The 17,777-nt window shown below is 43.5% G+C and overlaps 1 protein-coding gene across 2 annotated transcripts in view; it reads right to left on the bottom strand.

Annotated features, from left to right (window-relative positions):
* Positions 1-122: 122 nt before the first annotated feature.
* CBL (Cbl proto-oncogene) overlaps positions 123-17,777 on the bottom strand; it is a 99,330-nt gene continuing 81,675 nt past the window's right edge. For both annotated transcript variants that reach the window (XM_002693082.6, XM_010812517.4), the window contains 4 exons: positions 11,036-11,176; positions 10,552-10,652; positions 9,447-9,629; positions 123-8,459 (listed from right to left, as the gene is read on the bottom strand). In XM_002693082.6, the coding sequence (XP_002693128.3) occupies positions 8,179-8,459; positions 9,447-9,629; positions 10,552-10,652; positions 11,036-11,176 (706 nt within the window). In that variant the 3' untranslated portion in view covers positions 123-8,178. The remainder of the gene's footprint in view (positions 8,460-9,446; positions 9,630-10,551; positions 10,653-11,035; positions 11,177-17,777) is intronic.

Below are 17,777 nucleotides of genomic sequence, written 5' to 3'. Positions count from 1 at the left end.
TTTAGACGGCCCTCCAGGTAGCAGAACGGACGTCTGGTGATGAACTGGTGGGGTTATACATCTGGCCCTATAGTTCCCCAATGTATTACTCCCTGACCCAGGAATGAGCAAGAACTCTGGTCTGCTACAACAAAAGAAACTTTATTTAAAAATATTTTTTACAGACATGGGTGCCTGAAAAAGCTCTTTAGTTAACTGTGTATGGAAGTGAAAAAAATTAATAAATAACATTAGTATAACAGAACCTCTAAACATTAATACATTGGCAAAACAAAATGGACTTAAAATGAAAATGACTCTTAAAGCTCTGCTATTCTCTGTAAGAATATTTACCTTCTGTTTTATTCTTTACAGGTGAGAATGATTAAATACTGCTAATATAATTTTTTTATATTAATGACACATTTTTAAAATAGTCCACAAAAATCTCATCTAAGGTTTCATTTTGTTTTATTTTTAACACTGATATACAAATGGGACTCTTCATTCTGGAGAAAGCATCAAGTTCTCTCCAGCCCCACCCAGGCCAAGAATGTCAAAATCCTGAATAAGGAGGACTTTGAAAAGAACTGTTTCTATCTCCCAATTCTTTATTAAGTTATAGGCAAGGAAGAGCTGAGAAGAGGGAAAGAGGCAAGTAAAACGTCATTATACAGAAAACTTTAGTTGTTGTTGAAACCTACAGTGGCCACTATACTGAGGACAGGCTTCTGTTCCGGTACGTGGTCCTTGCCGCCCTGCCCAGGGGAAAACTCGCCCCTGCAGAGGCACCATCTGCTTAATGCTCTATGACTGAAGTTTTCAAATGAAAGGAAAGCCAAGTCTTAAGAGAGAGGCAGGAGGTCTAGGCTAGTTCAGGATCCAGCATCAAGACAAGACAAGACAGACAACCGCCTCTTCTTGGGAGTCCACCCTACACTGTTCCATGCAGGTGGGTCACTGACAGGATCGGGAGGCTGCGTCACTTGAGACGGTCCAGAGGACACCTGGCTGTCATGGAACGTTCTGTCTCCTGCTGAGTACAGAACATCCAACCTGACAATTAAGGTTTTGACTGGAGCCAACCAAACGATCCTGGGGTACAATGCTTGTTTCTTCCAACTCAGCACTGTGGCTGGGAGAAGGGAGCGCTGACCCGCTGCACCTGGGTGCCACCCCGCCGGCCGCACGGAGACACTTCCTCTCCCCCAGACTAGACAACTAATGACACTCAAGGTAGAGGAGCTAAGACTCTGGTATTTCCATATTAAGTCCTAAAATGCAGCCTGGGATACAGTGCTGCCTTAGAAAGGCACAAAATGTTTGGTTTTTTTTTTTTTTTTTTTCAGTGTGCTAAAAATTGTTTTGTTTTGAATAAAGGAAAAAGATATATAAGGTTAAAAATACCAAGTCACCACAGCCAGAAAGCAGAGGGAGGAGGTACCTCCTAGCTGCCACGCCCCTGCCACACATTTCAGCAGGAGGCCAAGGCCAAGACACTAGAACGAGGATGAGACGGGCAGGTCAGGAGGCATCCACTCTCGTGGGCCTGGCGCCTGCAGGCTCACTCACCCCAACAGCAGAAGGAAGAAGCCAAGGAAGAGAATACACGTGGTCTACAGCCTTGTAAGCAGTCCCCTGCCCCATCAGCTTCCAGACAGCCATAAGCGCAGCTTCCTCGGCCACAAAACGCGGTCAGAGGGAGGTGGGGAGGAGGGACTGACGCTCAGGGCACGCTAGCACCTATGTCAGAGTGCTGGGTGCAGGCACACACCCCGCCAACGCGGGGCCCAGCACGGAAGCGGCGCCAGGCCTGCGGAGGCTCAGCCAGCCGGTACCGAGCAGGATCCCCTGGCCTCCCAAAGTGATCCAGCGGCAGGAGGAGAATTTGTGAAGGGCGCCTCTCACATTTTGGGGGCTGGATAAGAATCTGGGGCCGGGCATGAGAACTCTGATTTGTTCCACTGCCAGATCAGTAGGTTGGCGTTCAGCCTCTGCTCTCTACACACACAGCGAGTGGTCAGCTACATTTTTCTCAAGCACTGAACAAAGGAAGGGGCAGCAAGATGTCCAAACAGTTGTTAGTCTGTTAGTCAACAGCTGGCCCTTTGGCACTGTGTTCTCCAGAAGACTGCCAGGAGGCCCCCAGGCAGGCCTGGCTCTCCCCACCCCGACTCCCCCACTCACTCCTGGGCTATTTTCCGGAAATAAGAAACATTGGTGCTCCCTCTCTGAAACCAACCCAGACTTCCTAGGACTCGGTGAAGCCAAGTGGCACTGCTGTCCCTCTGCCCCTGAATTCTGGAGCCCAGAAGGAATTTCAAACACACAGGCCCCAGCCTTTACCACGGGCCTCAGTGTGTATCTTTGGATTATTAGGCGACTTCAATGTACATCAAATGACTCCAGTAATTTTAAAAAGTTGTAAGTAATTATGAAATGCATTAATAACAAGGGACAGGCTCTGGGATGAGAGAAATAAGATCAGAAGATTCAGGCAAGCAGAAGCATGGCTTTAAAAAACCAACAAATAAAGGCTTTACTACAGGATGACAAAGGAAGCAACCGGACAGAGAGGACAGATGCATCCTGTTGAAAGAGCTCTCAGGAGCAACTCTCAACTGGAATCTATACCTAATTCACATCCTGGCAACTGTCCCAGTGTCATAAATTCTCACTGCAAAGTAGTTTCTGAGGTACCGCAGAAGGCCTGCCTGAGGACATCACTGCAGAGGAGACTAGATAAGAGGGCGGGGAGGAGGGCGTGGAGGGACTGAGGCCACGCGCCTGGAGAATGAGGATGTTCTCAGCACTAAAACCTGAAGAGAGCCCAGAAGTCCACAGGCAGGGGCGACAGGGGGTTTGGGATCTGCTCTCTGAAGATGAAAGCCAGCCAGAAACCTGAGATTAAATGAAGGCTAAGAAATGTCACCTAAGGACAGACTAGCTCTGGAACAGAAGAAACGGGTCCTGAAGAAAGAGGGAAGAAATCTTGGATGCCAGGCCTCATAAGGGAAAGAAAAACAGGCAATAAAGAAGCAGTGAAGACAGTAACCCAAGTTAACGTTAACCTAAGCATTTCTTCAATGTCCCAGATACAGTCCCACGCCTGCCTTTCCCCTCTCGAGAAAGCAGTATGGTAAACTTTACTACTGAAGTATTGGTTTGCCCAAAAAGTGCATTTGAGTTTTCATGTCATGACATCATACACAAAAGCTGATCGAACTTTTTGGCCAACCCAAAATGATTTAGGGTCTCTCTCACCTCCAGTCAGAACCTCCCACTGCCCCTTCTTCTCACCTGAACATGCGGCTGCTGCCCTGTGTGGCAAAGGCTGACTGGTTGGGTGTTCACACCTGATCAATATGCTGGGCTGATGACAGGCTTCCTTGAGAATATGAACAAGAGGAGCTGGGTATCTGTTAAAGCGAGGATCCTAAACTGGGGGGTCATGAGGACTTGAGGACTAGGGTTCTGATTTCAGGGCCACACATTACTGACAAACAGATTTACTTGGAGGAGAAAGGTCAAGTTGCAAAGTTTCTCTGCTCCATGCAGAATCAACTGTACTGCTTCGCTGGGTTCTGGGAGATACTCTGCATCCTGATGACTCCCTCCTTTCTTCTACTTGAATTCTTCTGTTTCTTGTATCCGAAGGACTGCTCAACAGGATGGTCAAATATACAGCCTTGACCTTCTTCCACTATGCACCCTCCTCCATGCATTAAGTGGCAACATGCATTTCTAACATGAGGCTGCTAATGTAGACTGAGATCAAAGTAATAGTAATGCTTTATGCTGAGAATACTTCAGATCAAATTTCTAGGGCATTGAAAATCCAGGAGGAGAATAACGTGTTGACTCTTACACTAAGTTCCAGGGTCTCTAAGCTCCATACTCCTATATAGGCTGACATTTCTGAGAACTGAGTTCAGTCTACTTCACTGCCTGGCTCTTGGGAGACCAAACAACTGGTGGACCATCAGGACCTAGAGACAGGTGCTCATCCTCCTCTCGAAACTTCAGCCCTTCTAAAGAGACACAGGATTAGCAGAAAGGTTGTGGAATGATTGAAAACCTAGAAGGGTCCTAAGAAAACTTCCTAATAAAGGGAAATAGGAATACAAGCAGCTGAGTAAAAAGATCAAGGAAGGCACTAGAGTGGAAAGGGGACTATAGGCAGATGCTTTCCTTAAACATTTGACTGCCCTACTGTGCAACTCTGAGCCGATGAACAGACCCACCAAACAGGCTGTAAACACATAAAAATGGTGGGTAATCCATGAGACTTACATGGAGGAATCTCCCAGACATTGTCAAAACTATAGGAAGATAACAGGGGTTAAAGGGAGCATCTTGAACTGATTCTTAACCAGGACAGCTCTATAAGGAAACGTATGTCTGCACAGAGCTGTGACTATAAACTGCACAAGTGAACTGGGAATGGGCATTTTAGGGCCAAATGCACATGCTAGACAGTCCAAGCACAATTCCTCAACATCAGTAAACCGCCCTGTGGTGGCAGGGAGAACACAGAGCTGGCACTCCAGGCTCATGGTTTTCACTCAGAACTACCTGCTGAATGAACACACACTCTGTGAGAGCCAGGCCAATGGTCAGAATCGTTATTCCATGGGCAGTGGTCACTGCAGAGTCAGAAAGGCCAACAGCAAGAGAGGAGATTTACAGTTTGGGAAGACGGCCTGTACCCCTCTGCCTCTCATGACGTGAGGTAGGAGAATATTCTGCACTAACACCATTGCTGGTCACATGCAAAAAGATCAAGATCTTGTTAAAGGGAACATACAGCTGGTCCCTACTTTGCAAGCAAATATACAAAATTCATGTGTGAGGTTTCTGATTGGACCATAAAATATATTTTACTTTTCTACAGAGGAAATAAATATTTTAAGTGTGAGAAATAGCAACCCCCCTAATTTTTCTTCTAAATCCACAAAACAGCTAAATGATACTAGCAGTACTATCCCACACCCTGGGCCCTGGTGTTAAGAGTCTGCATGAGAAGCAAAAGAACCGAAGGATGGCACAACACGCAGAGCAGGGCTAGGGGCACAAAGAGAGTTAGGGGCAGCATGGCCACCCACAGGCATATACCACTACTGGTAGTAACAGATAAATGCTGAGACGGCAGACTGCCAAATCTACTATTTACCTAAAGGGAGGTAGGTGTATCACTGAGCCCACAGGTTTTTTTCCACCTTGAGAACCCCTGACTTTAATGAAAGGAGTATGGCAGGGGCAGTGGATGAAACAGCCACCCAGCATCAAGGAGGGCTGTGGAAAGCAGTCCAGGGAGACATGGGGAAGCAGGGCTGAACCGAAGAGCCTAATTTGAGCAAAGGGAAAACAGCAAAGTGGTTTTTACCTTACTTACCTGATAGCTAACAGAGGAGGAACCATTTGTAATTTAGAGGGAGAAAGGGGATGTGATTGCTCCAAACGGCAACATTCAAAGCCCACTTGTCAAAGGGCAATTTAGTTAAATTCAGAGCAGAACCAAAGAATTAAAAACTGCCACACAAACTGAGGATGAAGCATGGGTGACTGGTGCCTCAAGGGAAAATTTAAGAAATTAGGGTTTTGGAAATATCCTCAAAACAAGAGCCATGCAAAAACTTGCCTGAGGTTCACCCAGCAATCTCAGGCTCAGACCCAGGCATGAACTCAGAGCACCCAAAGGAACCTCTCACAGAAAGGTCTGAGACCCTGAGTGCCCATAGACAAACAACCGACAAGCTAAGAACCAGGCCAAGTAACGGTGCATATGTTCAACACCGAGTCTGAGGGCTGACCCAATGAACCACACAGGTACTCAATGAACTGTTGAGTACTGAATGACCCAATGAATCATTATGAAAAAAAAAAGGATAAGCTTGCCTTTAGCGTATATAAGTAAGGACATAATCTTCAAAGAAGACTTTGCATGCACTTTGAAAAGACAAAGGATTTGCAGAACCACTGCTTTCTTCTCTTGACAGATCTTCAGGCTACAGGCAGTATCTGCAGATGAGGAAAATCTCCAGCAGCAGAGGCATGCAGGCTGCCGCCATGTTTTCCAGTTCCTCACCTAGGCCTTCCACATCTGAACAAAGTGCAAAACTGAGCGCTGCCACGAGTGAAGCTCTACACTGGCTTTCAGCGGGAGACACCAGCTTCCTCTTTCCTACTCTCTGTCGCCTTCCTCTGCCCCCTCCACCCGGATTCAGGCCCTCCTGCACCTGCTGGGGGCTGTGTCATTTTCTGCCATAAAGGGAAGACACTGGGTAACCACGGCAATTCAGCAAGAATCCCCAAACCATCCACTCTGGGAATGTAAATGGCTCGGAGGCAAGAGGAGAAAAACAAAAGATCTAGGAGTAACTGAAAGCTAAGAAAAGAGTTAGAAAAAGCTTTAAGTCCAAAGATGATAACATGGGAAAGAAAACAGATGCAAAGTCATTTCTGTTTGGATTGTGAGACAAAACCAGGTTTTAGATTGTGAGGCAGGTGGGTTTATCAAGGAGCAGGCTTGTTTCTGACCAGGAGGAAGGTTACCCACTGCCAGGGAAGTCAGTTAAAAGGCTCAGGCTGGAGAACTAACTGAAATCAAGAGGTCCCTTGGCAGCATCTACAGGAACAGACCAACGAACTCTGAGTCTTCTTTACCAGCTGGCAAGGGCACAAGCTGCAGGGCTTGTCAATGTTGTCTGAGTGCAGTAAAGGCATTGATTACACCAGTGATGTCTAAAGACCATAGGGAACACAGTCACTAAAGAGTATCTGAGAGCTAAAGGGAAAAAGAAAGGGGACGGGGAGGAAGAAGGAAATGCTACATTCCCAAAGCCATAGGCACGAAGAGAAAAGCGAGTCGCCAGGCAGCACCAGTGTAGGGTTGGTGCTAACTGTCAGCAGAATGCTGTGCTACCCTGGAGTGATATCCCCTGACTCCGTAAAGAGCAAAGAAAACACTCATCTCTGAAAATATAACCTGGCTCATCATCACAGGGAGACACCCATATAAGCTGAAATTCACTGGGAAGAAAAGCTGAAGAGAGAAATCCTTATTGTCTGCTGTGTGCATTTTATGTATAACAAGGTAGAGAGCGTGTGAACGGAGCTTCCTAAGTGCTTCATGGTATTTGGGCCAGAAAGCCATGCCGGAAACAAATGATTTCCCCTTTCCATTAAGTAGAAAATCTCATGACCTACATTAGAACACATACCTGGCACCAAGGCAACTGGCTCCCGCAGACTACTTTCTGGGGAGAGCATGGAATGTATCTGAAGGCCTCTATCTCATATCAGTCATTATGTAATTATGATAATTAAAACATCTTTTTAAAAACAGATTCAATGTTCCTATAGAAACAGTGCTTTGGAGTGACCAGTGTTCGCTTCGAGTATCAAACAGGACCATAATGACAGAGCAACAGTACTTTTTTCCCATCTATCTACCAAACAAACCAACACCATCACACATTATAAAGAACATCCTATAAGCTGCTTGGCATCAGTAAGGCTGATCACAGCAAGCCCACTGCCAATGACGGACACTGAGGAGGAGGAGGGCGGAGGAGACAGGGAAAAGACAGAGCGGGGCGGGGGGACGTGTTCTAAAAATACAAGACTTCAGCTATGCACATGGTAATCCAAGCCAGAGGGGAGTGTCTGAGCTGTAACACACACTGGGGTTGGGGAGAAAACCACAGTAGATGGAAGTCTTTAAGATTCCTTCCTAAACCTCTTGTGCTAATTCCCCGCCTGGAATTTACACACACAGCAGGTTAATCTTATAATCACAGGACACACACAACCACAGACAGACGGACAAAACGCACACAACCATATCCTTAACCCAAGAAAGTCTTAAGTCCTCAATTAGGATTTACAGCACAGTACTTTTGCTTTCTGGACTGTTCCCCAGGTAGGCTACCATTTCACAAAAATCCACTCTTTCCAAGTGGGAACTGAAGGACACCTTCAAATGCACTCTTAAAACAAAGAAAAGAATCAAGCCTCCTAGGTGTTCCGTCCTCAGTCCACTGCTTTGAAATCTTGGAACCACAGATGTGATACCCCACAGATAGGGCAAGATCTCACTGTGAAGTTTCCAAAGGAACCTAGCCGCCCTTTTGGGTGCTACTTGAGCAAGAGCTCCCGGCTCCTCGGTCCTCTAAGCTGCAGCAGGCAGGGGGTGTGCTAGGTGGCAACGTGGGCTGGAGAAGAAATAGAAACGAATTCCCGGAGGATGTTTTTGGCCATTTCAATGTTGTTGTGGGCAATGACCAAGGCTTTCTGAATGTCCTGATAGGAGTAGCCCTGACTCAGGAGGCTCTCGATCTCGCTGGAGAGCTGCGGGGAGGCAGCGGCCGAGGCGGCAGCACTGCTCTGCTGACAGCTGCCTGCTTTCCGTTCAGAGTTGATTCTCCGAGGGAACGGCTTGGGTGGCCTCTCAGGAACCTGGGCACTCTCAGTGAAGTCTGGAAGAAATCGGAAAGAGAATATTTGCAAATCTGGGGGCGGGTGGGGGTGGGGAGAAAGCCTCATCTAATAACAATGTATTAGTATGAGATATTACTGACCCACTGTCAGTCGGGTCCATGTGTTCTTCAGTCACACGGCTGGGTTTTTACAGCTTTAAGGGTTTTAGTGTACAGCCTTCCTCTCATGGCAGGACAACTTTCTAAAGACACCATGCACTTGCCCTACCGACGGGGACCACGCTGCCCTACACACACATCTGCAACACGCTTTACACTGAGCACCAAATTTTCACATGCATTACTGCCTGAATAAGTCAAAAAACATTTCTGAGGGGCCAGAGCAGACACTAGATTTCTCCCTTTACAAATCAAGGAACAGAAATAAGCCGAGGTCACAGTGAAGAAGCATTAAACAAGGCTGGGTGGCAAGGGATCACTGCCTGTTTGGGCAATGGAGGCCATGTATCTTTTTTCACCAGCTGTCCTAAAGGCTGTCTTCCGTCACTAAAGTGACAGAAACTCTGGCCGCTGCGTTCCCAGGCAGCCACAGGTGCAAGAAGGACAGCCCTTAACAGTCGAGGTCCAAATGTGGGCTGGCTCCAGGCCCACTCAGTGTGCTTTCCAGAGCCAGTACGCCTCCCTTCCAGCGGGACAGGGCCTAGAAGTCAGGAATGTGTGCTCCGAATCATCAAGCTGAATTACCACTGTCATCACACATGCTCAGATGAGCCAGAAAGCCTACTACCCCCAGCATAGGCAGAGCCAGGGTGTAAGGAATAACCTTATTTCTAAGTCAGGCAAAATTCTCAACAGTCTAAATCAGCTTTAACTTCCCAATTTGGGTCCCAGGACCAGCTCTCCTCCCACTTTGGTCCACTCCTTTCGGCTACTGACTTACTGTCCCTAGGCAGTCATCTCTGTTTTGATATAAATAGGGAGCCACATAGCATTTCTGGGTAAACCTGAGGGAGCCTGGAGACTCACGTGTCGGGGGATCACCTTCCAGGGACAGCCAGCCAAAGGAGGAACTGGCGTTGGAGATGTCGGAGAGCGTGCGGCGGGCCAGCACCGCAGGCACGGGTGGCTTGGGGACATCATACCCGTCCTCTTCGTTTTCTGACTCCTCAGGGCCAGTGTTGGCATGGGCTGCAGCCAAATTCCCTTCACCTAGACAAAGGTTCATGCAGTTATCCTCTTTTTCTAATGTACTTCTCTAACATTTCAGGACAGGGACATCCACTCATCAAGCATATATGGCATCAGTTACTGAATATCCATTATGGGCCAAACACTGTGTGGCCCTGTGGGTAGAAATAAAAGAAACAAGGAACCTAAAATCTGCACCAATCCTGCAGCTCTACTTTTCTAAATATGTCAAAAGCAACCCTGGCCAAGGTTAACAGCCACTGAAATCCAAGACTCAAGCACCACTTTACAGCATTCAGTCAATATTTTCATCTGCATTTCACCTTGGAAGATCAGCCAAAGGGCCCTGTTGTATGTACTGCCTTCTTGAACTTTCAACTTGGTAAGCTAGTTAACATGGGAATTGAGTGTTCACCACCCACACACACAAGAATTTCATCAATGTTGAAAAGCAATGGGAGTAAGAGGGAGCTAGCTGCCAGCACTGCAGGTCCAGGCCATATAACACAAAGGCCGCCAGGCCCTGGAAGGATGAAAAACCCAAATGGAACTGGCTGTGAGAAATAAAAGAGAAGAAAGGCCTTTACTGCCATAGATCAAAGATATTTTGCAAAGAAAATTATTTAAGAATATTTCACTTAGATCAAGCTTTCATTGGCCAGACATTACCAGCTCATTCCTCTGGCATATCAATGATTGTTAAAGCAGCAAAACTGGGGACATCCCTGGTGGTCCAGTGGCTAAGACTCCGTGTCTCCAATGCAAGGGGCCCAAGTCTGATCCCTGGTCAGGGAACTAAGATCCCACATGCTGCAACTAAGAGTTTACACATCACAACTAAAGATCCCACTGCAACTAAGTGCTGCAACTAAGACCCGGCATAGCCAAATGGATAAATAAATTCAAATAAACAAACCAATAAAGTAGCAGAATGACTACTCACCAAAGGTACCACTCTCTGTGACAGACGGCGCCACCTGGGACTGAATATTATACATGGCTTCGTATGTACAGCTGTCGATCTGCTGGTCACAGTCACACGTTCTGGACCGGAAGGAAAGTGGCATAATTATCTTCAGAAACAGAACTCTGTTATCTGCAGACTTACCAGGAGTCACTTATTCACAACTTCTCTAGACCCTGATTCTATCAAGATAACACTCTCCCTTCACCAGTGTCACTACTAGTAAATATCATAAGATTGACTCCTATTACGAGTAACAGCTGTGTATGTTTTTGAAATTACTGTGATGCTGAAGAAATGTTAAGTTGAACTGCTTACAGCTGCAAGAAGCTTAAAACATTAGCGGCTACACACATCTTTCTGCTTTATTTTTGGCTGGATAATGCTATGTGCAGGCAGCAAGCCAAGCAGGTGAGTGAGTTGGTGTCAACTGAATTCCCTAACAGGACTATTGTGAACCTACCGTGAACTCTGTGCTATCTCCGGAGGCCACTTCACGTCTGGCTTTTGAAGTCCCACGGGCCTAGAGGAAGGAGTCATATACTCTGTGTCCTCCTCACTTTCACACTGCTCCCCAGGAGGCAGCTTTGGCACAGGAAGAGGTCTGGAAGAGGAAGAATAAAAAAACAGAAAGAATGAACTGCTTTGCAATTACCTGAAGTAATTCGAAAATCACTGTGGCAGAAGAAATATATAACATCCTCAGATGTTCAAGATACTCCTAGTAAAAAACAGCAAGCATGATTCTAAACACATAAGAATGGCAATGAGTATATTACCTGTTGTCAATTACTGTCTGACTCTAGGTGGTAAGATTCTAACTTTTTTTAGCATTGCTCACCTGTGTTTTTTAAATATTCTTATAACACATACTATTTTCATAAAGAGAAAAAGGTCATTAAAAGGGTAATGCAAAAATTTTAATTACAATTCTTTTTGTTGATGTTAATAAAAATATAAAATTGCACCATTTACTCATTAAGCATTTTGGCAATACATACTTTAAAACATTCACATTCTCTGTCACAGTAATTCTACCTTGGCTCCATCTCTGGCTATGTAGAAAGATACACTGAAGTAAAGTCATTACATTAAAAGCTTTTAAACAAAATAAATATCCAACAACAGGAATGATTAAATATATGATGTCATAAACTTGCAGGAGATAGTGAAGGACAGGGAAGCCTGGTGTGCTGCAGCCCATAGGGTCGCTGAGAGTCAGACAGGACTGAGCAACAACAGTCATGTTATGTAATAATATGCAACTGTTAAAAGTGAGGATTTTAGGGTGTGGAAAAAAAGGAACCCTCTTACACTGTTGGTGGGAATGCAAATTAGTACAGCCACTATGGAGAACAGTGTGGAGATTCCTTAAAACTGGAAATAGAACTGCCTTATGGCCCAGCAATCCCACTGCTGGGCATACACACTGAGGAAACCAGAATTGAAAGAGACACATGTACCCCAATGTTCATCACAGCACTGTTTATAATAGCCAGGATATGGAAGCAACCTAGATGTCCATCAGCAGATAAGAAAGCTGTGGTACATATACACAATGGAGTATTACTCAGCCATTAAAAAGAATACATTTGAATCAGGTCTAATGAGGTGGATGAAACTGGAGCCTATTATACAGAGTGAAGTAAGCCAGAAAGAAAAACACCAATACAGTATACTAACACATATATATGGAATTTAGAAAGATGGTAACGATAACCCTGTATGCGAGACAGCAAAAGAGACACAGATGTATAGAACAGTCTTTTGGACTCTGTGGGAGAGGGAGAGGCAGGGATGATTTGGGAGAATGGCATTGAAACATGTATAATATCATATAAGAAACGAATCACCAGTCCAGGTTCGATGCAGGATACAGGATGCTTGGGGCTGGTGCACTGGGATGACCCAGAGGGATGGTATGGGGAGGGAGGTGGGAGGGGGGTTCAGGATGGGGAGCACATGTACACCTGTGGCAGATTCATGTTGATGTACGGCAAAGCCAATACAATATTAATACAATTAAAATAAATATTTAAAAAAATAAATAAAAGAAAAAAAAGTGAGGATTTTGAAGAACTTTTTAACTGAAAGGAAGAAGTGACCAATATATAATGCTAAGTTAAAAAAAAAGGGAAAACATAACACTGCTGCTGCTGCTGCTGCTAAGTCACATCAGTCGTGTCCAACTCTGTGTGACCCCAGAGACAGCAGCCCACCAGGCTCCTCCGTCCCTGGGATTCTCCAGGCAAGAACTGGAGTGGGTTGCCATTTCCTTCTCCAATGCATGAAAGTGGAAAGTGAAAGTGAAGTCGCTCAGTTGTGTCCGACTCTTTGGGACCCCATGGACTGCAGCCTACCAGGCTCCTCCGTCCATGGGATTTCCCAGGCAAGAGTACTACATTTATAAATTTTAATTTATAAATATTTATATATAATTTTTTATATTGGTATATTTATGTATATTTATAATGTATATTTATAAAACATAAATACATTTTATATCCCTACAGCCATGGCCAAGTAACAAGTATTGTCTGACCGTCTGCCTATAACAGCCAGCTATAAAAGCAGGAAACTATACAAAAGAAAGAAGCAGAGGCATATTCTCTTTCCAGAGGCAAGGAGAATACACTGCAATAAGCCCCATATTAGGAGTTCTGAACTTGACCTTTCGATGTAGTTTTCAACAGACTGAGGAGAGAGGGATTGGAATTTGGGAATATCACAATGGCCAAGACACAAGGAGTCAAAAATCCTGGAGAAGGGAATAGTAGAGAAATAGGTTTGAAATGCTGCCTGCAATTTTCCCTAGAGCTACTGTGAATCCTTAAACCATGTATGCATGGGACAAGATTCTGAGAAACCAAGCAAAAATCAGTAGTACTTTGGCTATCTTGCCAAACTAGAGAGACAAAGTTGAAAGTAACAAATATGGCCCTTAAAATAGTTATAATTTATATGTTCAAGAAAAAATAATTTTATTAGAAAGCTATACATGAAAAGTCTAGAACCTAAGAACACAGTATTTGTTAGATAGATTCTGGGGCCGATTAGAAACTGAAAAAAAAAAAAAAGAAAAAGATTAGGTAAGTGAAATAGAGTAAGAACTATTCCAACTCAAGTAAAGAGAGGAAAAAGAATGGAAAACAAGGAAATGACAAAAGAGCTATACGAGGTATGATGAGAAGACTGCACTTTCAGGTAATTGGAGTCACAGAAGAGAGACTGCACTGCTTCAGTCTTCTGAAGAAATAGTACACACTGGAAACTAACACAACATTGTAAATCAACTACTCCAATAAAAATTTTAAAAAAGAAAAAGGAAATAGTGGCTGAGATTTTCTATGCTGATTTTTTTGTGGGGGGTTGGCGAGAAGGGGCTGCACTGCACAGCTTATGGGATTTTAGTTTCCCAAACAGGGAAACCCAGACACTTGGCAGCGAGAGCACAGAATCCTAACCACTGGACCACCAGGGAATTCCCAGTGGCTGAGATTTTCTAAAACTGATTAAAAACATCAAATGACAAAATCCATAAAACTCAAAAACCTTAAGCAAAAATATAAAGAAAACTACATGGGCACATTATAGTAAAACTGCTGGGATCCAAAGACAAAAAGGTGTTATAAGTAGTCAGAAAAAGAAACATTACCCTTAAAGGAGCAACATTACTCTCATTTTCCAACAGAAACAATAAAAGTCAAAAGGCAGTGTGATGATATTTTTAAAGTGTTGGGAAAAAAAAAAAAAAGTGTTGGAAGACAATGGGTTTAAATTGCATTGGTCCAATTTATGCACATTTTCCCCATAAATGCATACTATAGTACTACACAATCCATAGAGTTGGTTGAATTTGGATGTAAAACTGTAGATACAAAAACAAAAAACAAAAAAACTGTAGATGCAGAGGGCGCACTGTAGTTATATCTGGATATTCCAATATCTGGTGCCCCTAACTCCTGAATTGTTCAAGGGTTGACTGTACTATACTTAGAAAAAAATCTTTAAAAAATGAAAGATAAAAGATATTTTAAGTCAAAGAAAATTTAAGTGAATCCATTAATAGAAGATATACTAACACACCGTCCTCTTTCTCTCCCTCTGTTGCTCTAAAGGAAGTTATTTAGGCAGAAGGAAAAAGATTTCAGATGGAATGGTGGCAAAGCAGGAAGAAATGAAAATACTAGAGGATAAATACGTGGAAATTTAAATGTCCTTGAAGTGTTAAGAGGCCCTGATTCCAAGTGGACTCTAATGATCACGAGTCAAAGGTATATGTTGGAATCCCGAGAATAACTGTTAAAAGAATATAAGGAGTGAAATGGTATAATAAAAACTATTTTACTCCCAAAGAAAGAAACTAGGGGTGGGGGGGAAATGAGCAAAGACAGGAAAAATGGGGGAAAGGGTAAGGAACAAATATTTTAAAACAAAAATGCTAGATTGGATTTAAGGGGGGAAAAAGCCAGCAAGTATATCTATATATACTGCTTACGAGAAACATACCTTCAAACATCCCTTCAGCAGGAAAGTTGAAAGTAAAAGGATGGAAAAAGTTCAAGCAAACACTAAAAAAGAGCTGAGTCCAGGGGTTAGGACTCTGATACAGACATTTTAATATAAGTCAAATTCCATGGGGTCACAAAGAGTCGGCCAGGACTTAAGCAACTGAACAATAACGATAAAGCAGACTAAAGCTGGTTAGAAGTGCAATCAGAGAGTAAACGGAGTAACAAGAACAATGATTATTTAGTCAATAACTCTACATTTCTATGTACCCTAAGTACACAGACTAAATACACATACAAATGGACAGAAATAAGCAGAAAAAAGAGAGATCCACAATTATAGGTGGAGTTATTAACATAACGCCTCTTAGTATTCAACATAACACGTAAATTAAAAAAAAAAATCAGCAAGGAAATAGTACATTTGAATACAATTAACAAACTTGACATATACAGAATGTTGTGCCCAACAACTGCAGAATATTCCTTTTTATAAAATGAAAGTGGTATAACACATATGGAATTTATCATAAACTAGTCAATAAGGAAGGTCCCACAAGTAGTACAAATTTAAATCACAGGGTATGGTTTCTGACCACACTGGAAGGAAGCTAGAATGCAGGAACAGAAAAATAACTAGAAAATCTTCCAATATTTGAAAATCAAGGAACATATAAACAACTGATGAGTCAAAGAAGAAATCACAAAGGGAAAATCATCATATAATTTGAAGTGAATGATAAAGAAAACATGACATATCAAAATCTGCGGTTTACAGCTATAGCATCTGTTATGGACTCAATGTGCGTATCCTTCCCAAACTACTGTGTTGAGGCCCGAATCCCCAGTGTGGCTATATGTGAACATGGGGCATCTGAGGCAGAAACTAAGGCTGGATGAGGTCATGAGGATGGGCCCCAAGCCAACAGGATGGTGTCCTGATATGAGGAGACACCAGAGAGCCTGCTGTTGCTCTCTATACCTCTCCCTCGACACATGTATGAAGGAAGAGCCATGTGAGAACATAGTGAGAAGGTTATGCAAGCATGTAAGCCAGTAGGAGATCCCTCACCAGAAACCAAATGCGCTGACATCCTGATAGATCTTGGACTTCCAGTCGCCAGAACTATGAGAAAATTAAATTCTGCTGCTTAAGCTGCCCAGTCTGTATGCAGTACTTTGTTATGGCAGCCTGAGCATATTAACACAGCACCCAGCTCATGGAGCTAGATAAATAACAAGTAAAGCCTAAAGAAAGTTGGAAGAAAAAAATATAAGAGGAGAAAGCAATGAAACAAAAAGCAGATACTCAATGAGGATTCTGGGAAGATGGTAGAAGTTGTCTGATGTAACCATTTTGTAACTCCAGAGTCTGTTGAAGGCTTGTAACTGCCAGGTAAAGGTCAGGATGCTAAATTGCTATTAATTTCAGTTCTGAGCATAGTAGCAGCTATCCATTCCCAACCCTTGTCACAGGGCAGGCAGCTGTACAAATGTTCCTGGAGCAGCCTTCACGTAACACTCAGGAGTCAAGGTGGACAAAAAAGGACTCAGCCCCTCAAATGTTGGGAATCTGTGTTCTGATCATGGATTGCTGCTCCTGTTCTCAGAGGTGCTGACAAAGGGCAGGAGCAGCAGCCACTGCTGCTGCACCTCCCTGCACTGTTCTAAGTCCCTCTCACTCTGGCTGAAGTGACTTCCATGAGATTTAAAGGAAGATGTGGAGAAAAATCAAGAAAACCATGTGGAACAAAATGAAAGTATCAATAGAGACAGAAAAACCTAAGAAGAAACAAAAAAGAAATTCTAGACTGAAAAGTAAAGTGAAATAAAAAAAAAAATCACTAGAGGGATTCAAAGGTAGACTTGAGCAGCAAGGAGAAAGAATCAGTGAACTTGAACAGAGAACAACGGAAATTATCAAGGCTGAGGAATAAACAGAAAGAAAAAAAGACTGAAGAAAACCAGAGTCTAAGGGAGCTGTGGGACATGCCACCGAAGGACCAACATACACACGGTGGGAGCCCTAGAAGGAGAGAGAGAGAGAAGGGGCAGAGAGAACAGACCAAGAAACAAGGGCCCCAAACTTCCCAACTCAATGAACGCAAATATCTGAGACGTCCCACAAACTCCAAGCAAAAGGAACTCAGAAAGACTCACACTCTTAACAGACAAAGATACAGAAAGAAGCAAATCTTCAGACATGAGTGATCCTCAATGAGATTATGAGCAGACCTCTCATCGGAAACTTTAAAGGCCAGAAGACAGTCGGCTTATATATTCTAAATGCTAAAAGAAAAGAAGCTCTCAACCAAGAATCCTGCACAGGCTTACCTTATTCTACTGCACTTCACACACGGCACTTTGTTTTTTTTTAATAAATTGAAGACCTGTGGCAGCTCTGTATCAAGCCAGTCTATTAGCACCATTTTTCTAACAGCATTTTTCCACTTCATGTCTGTGTGCCACATTTTGGTAATTCTCAAGATATTTCAAGGTTTTTCATTATTATATTTGTTATAGTGATCTGTAATCAGTGATCTCTGGTATTACCATTGTAAAAAGATTATGACTTGCTGAAGGCTCAGGTGATGGTTAGAGTTTTTTAGTGATGAAACATTTTACATTAAGATGTGTGTGTGTGTGTGTGTGTATAGGACATAATGCAACTGCACATTTAACAGACTCCAGCAT

This window comes from Bos taurus, chromosome 15, assembly GCF_002263795.3.
Source record: "Bos taurus isolate L1 Dominette 01449 registration number 42190680 breed Hereford chromosome 15, ARS-UCD2.0, whole genome shotgun sequence".
NCBI classification, from domain to species: Eukaryota; Metazoa; Chordata; class Mammalia; order Artiodactyla; family Bovidae; genus Bos; species Bos taurus.
This window is presented reverse-complemented; position numbering and strand designations above follow the sequence as displayed.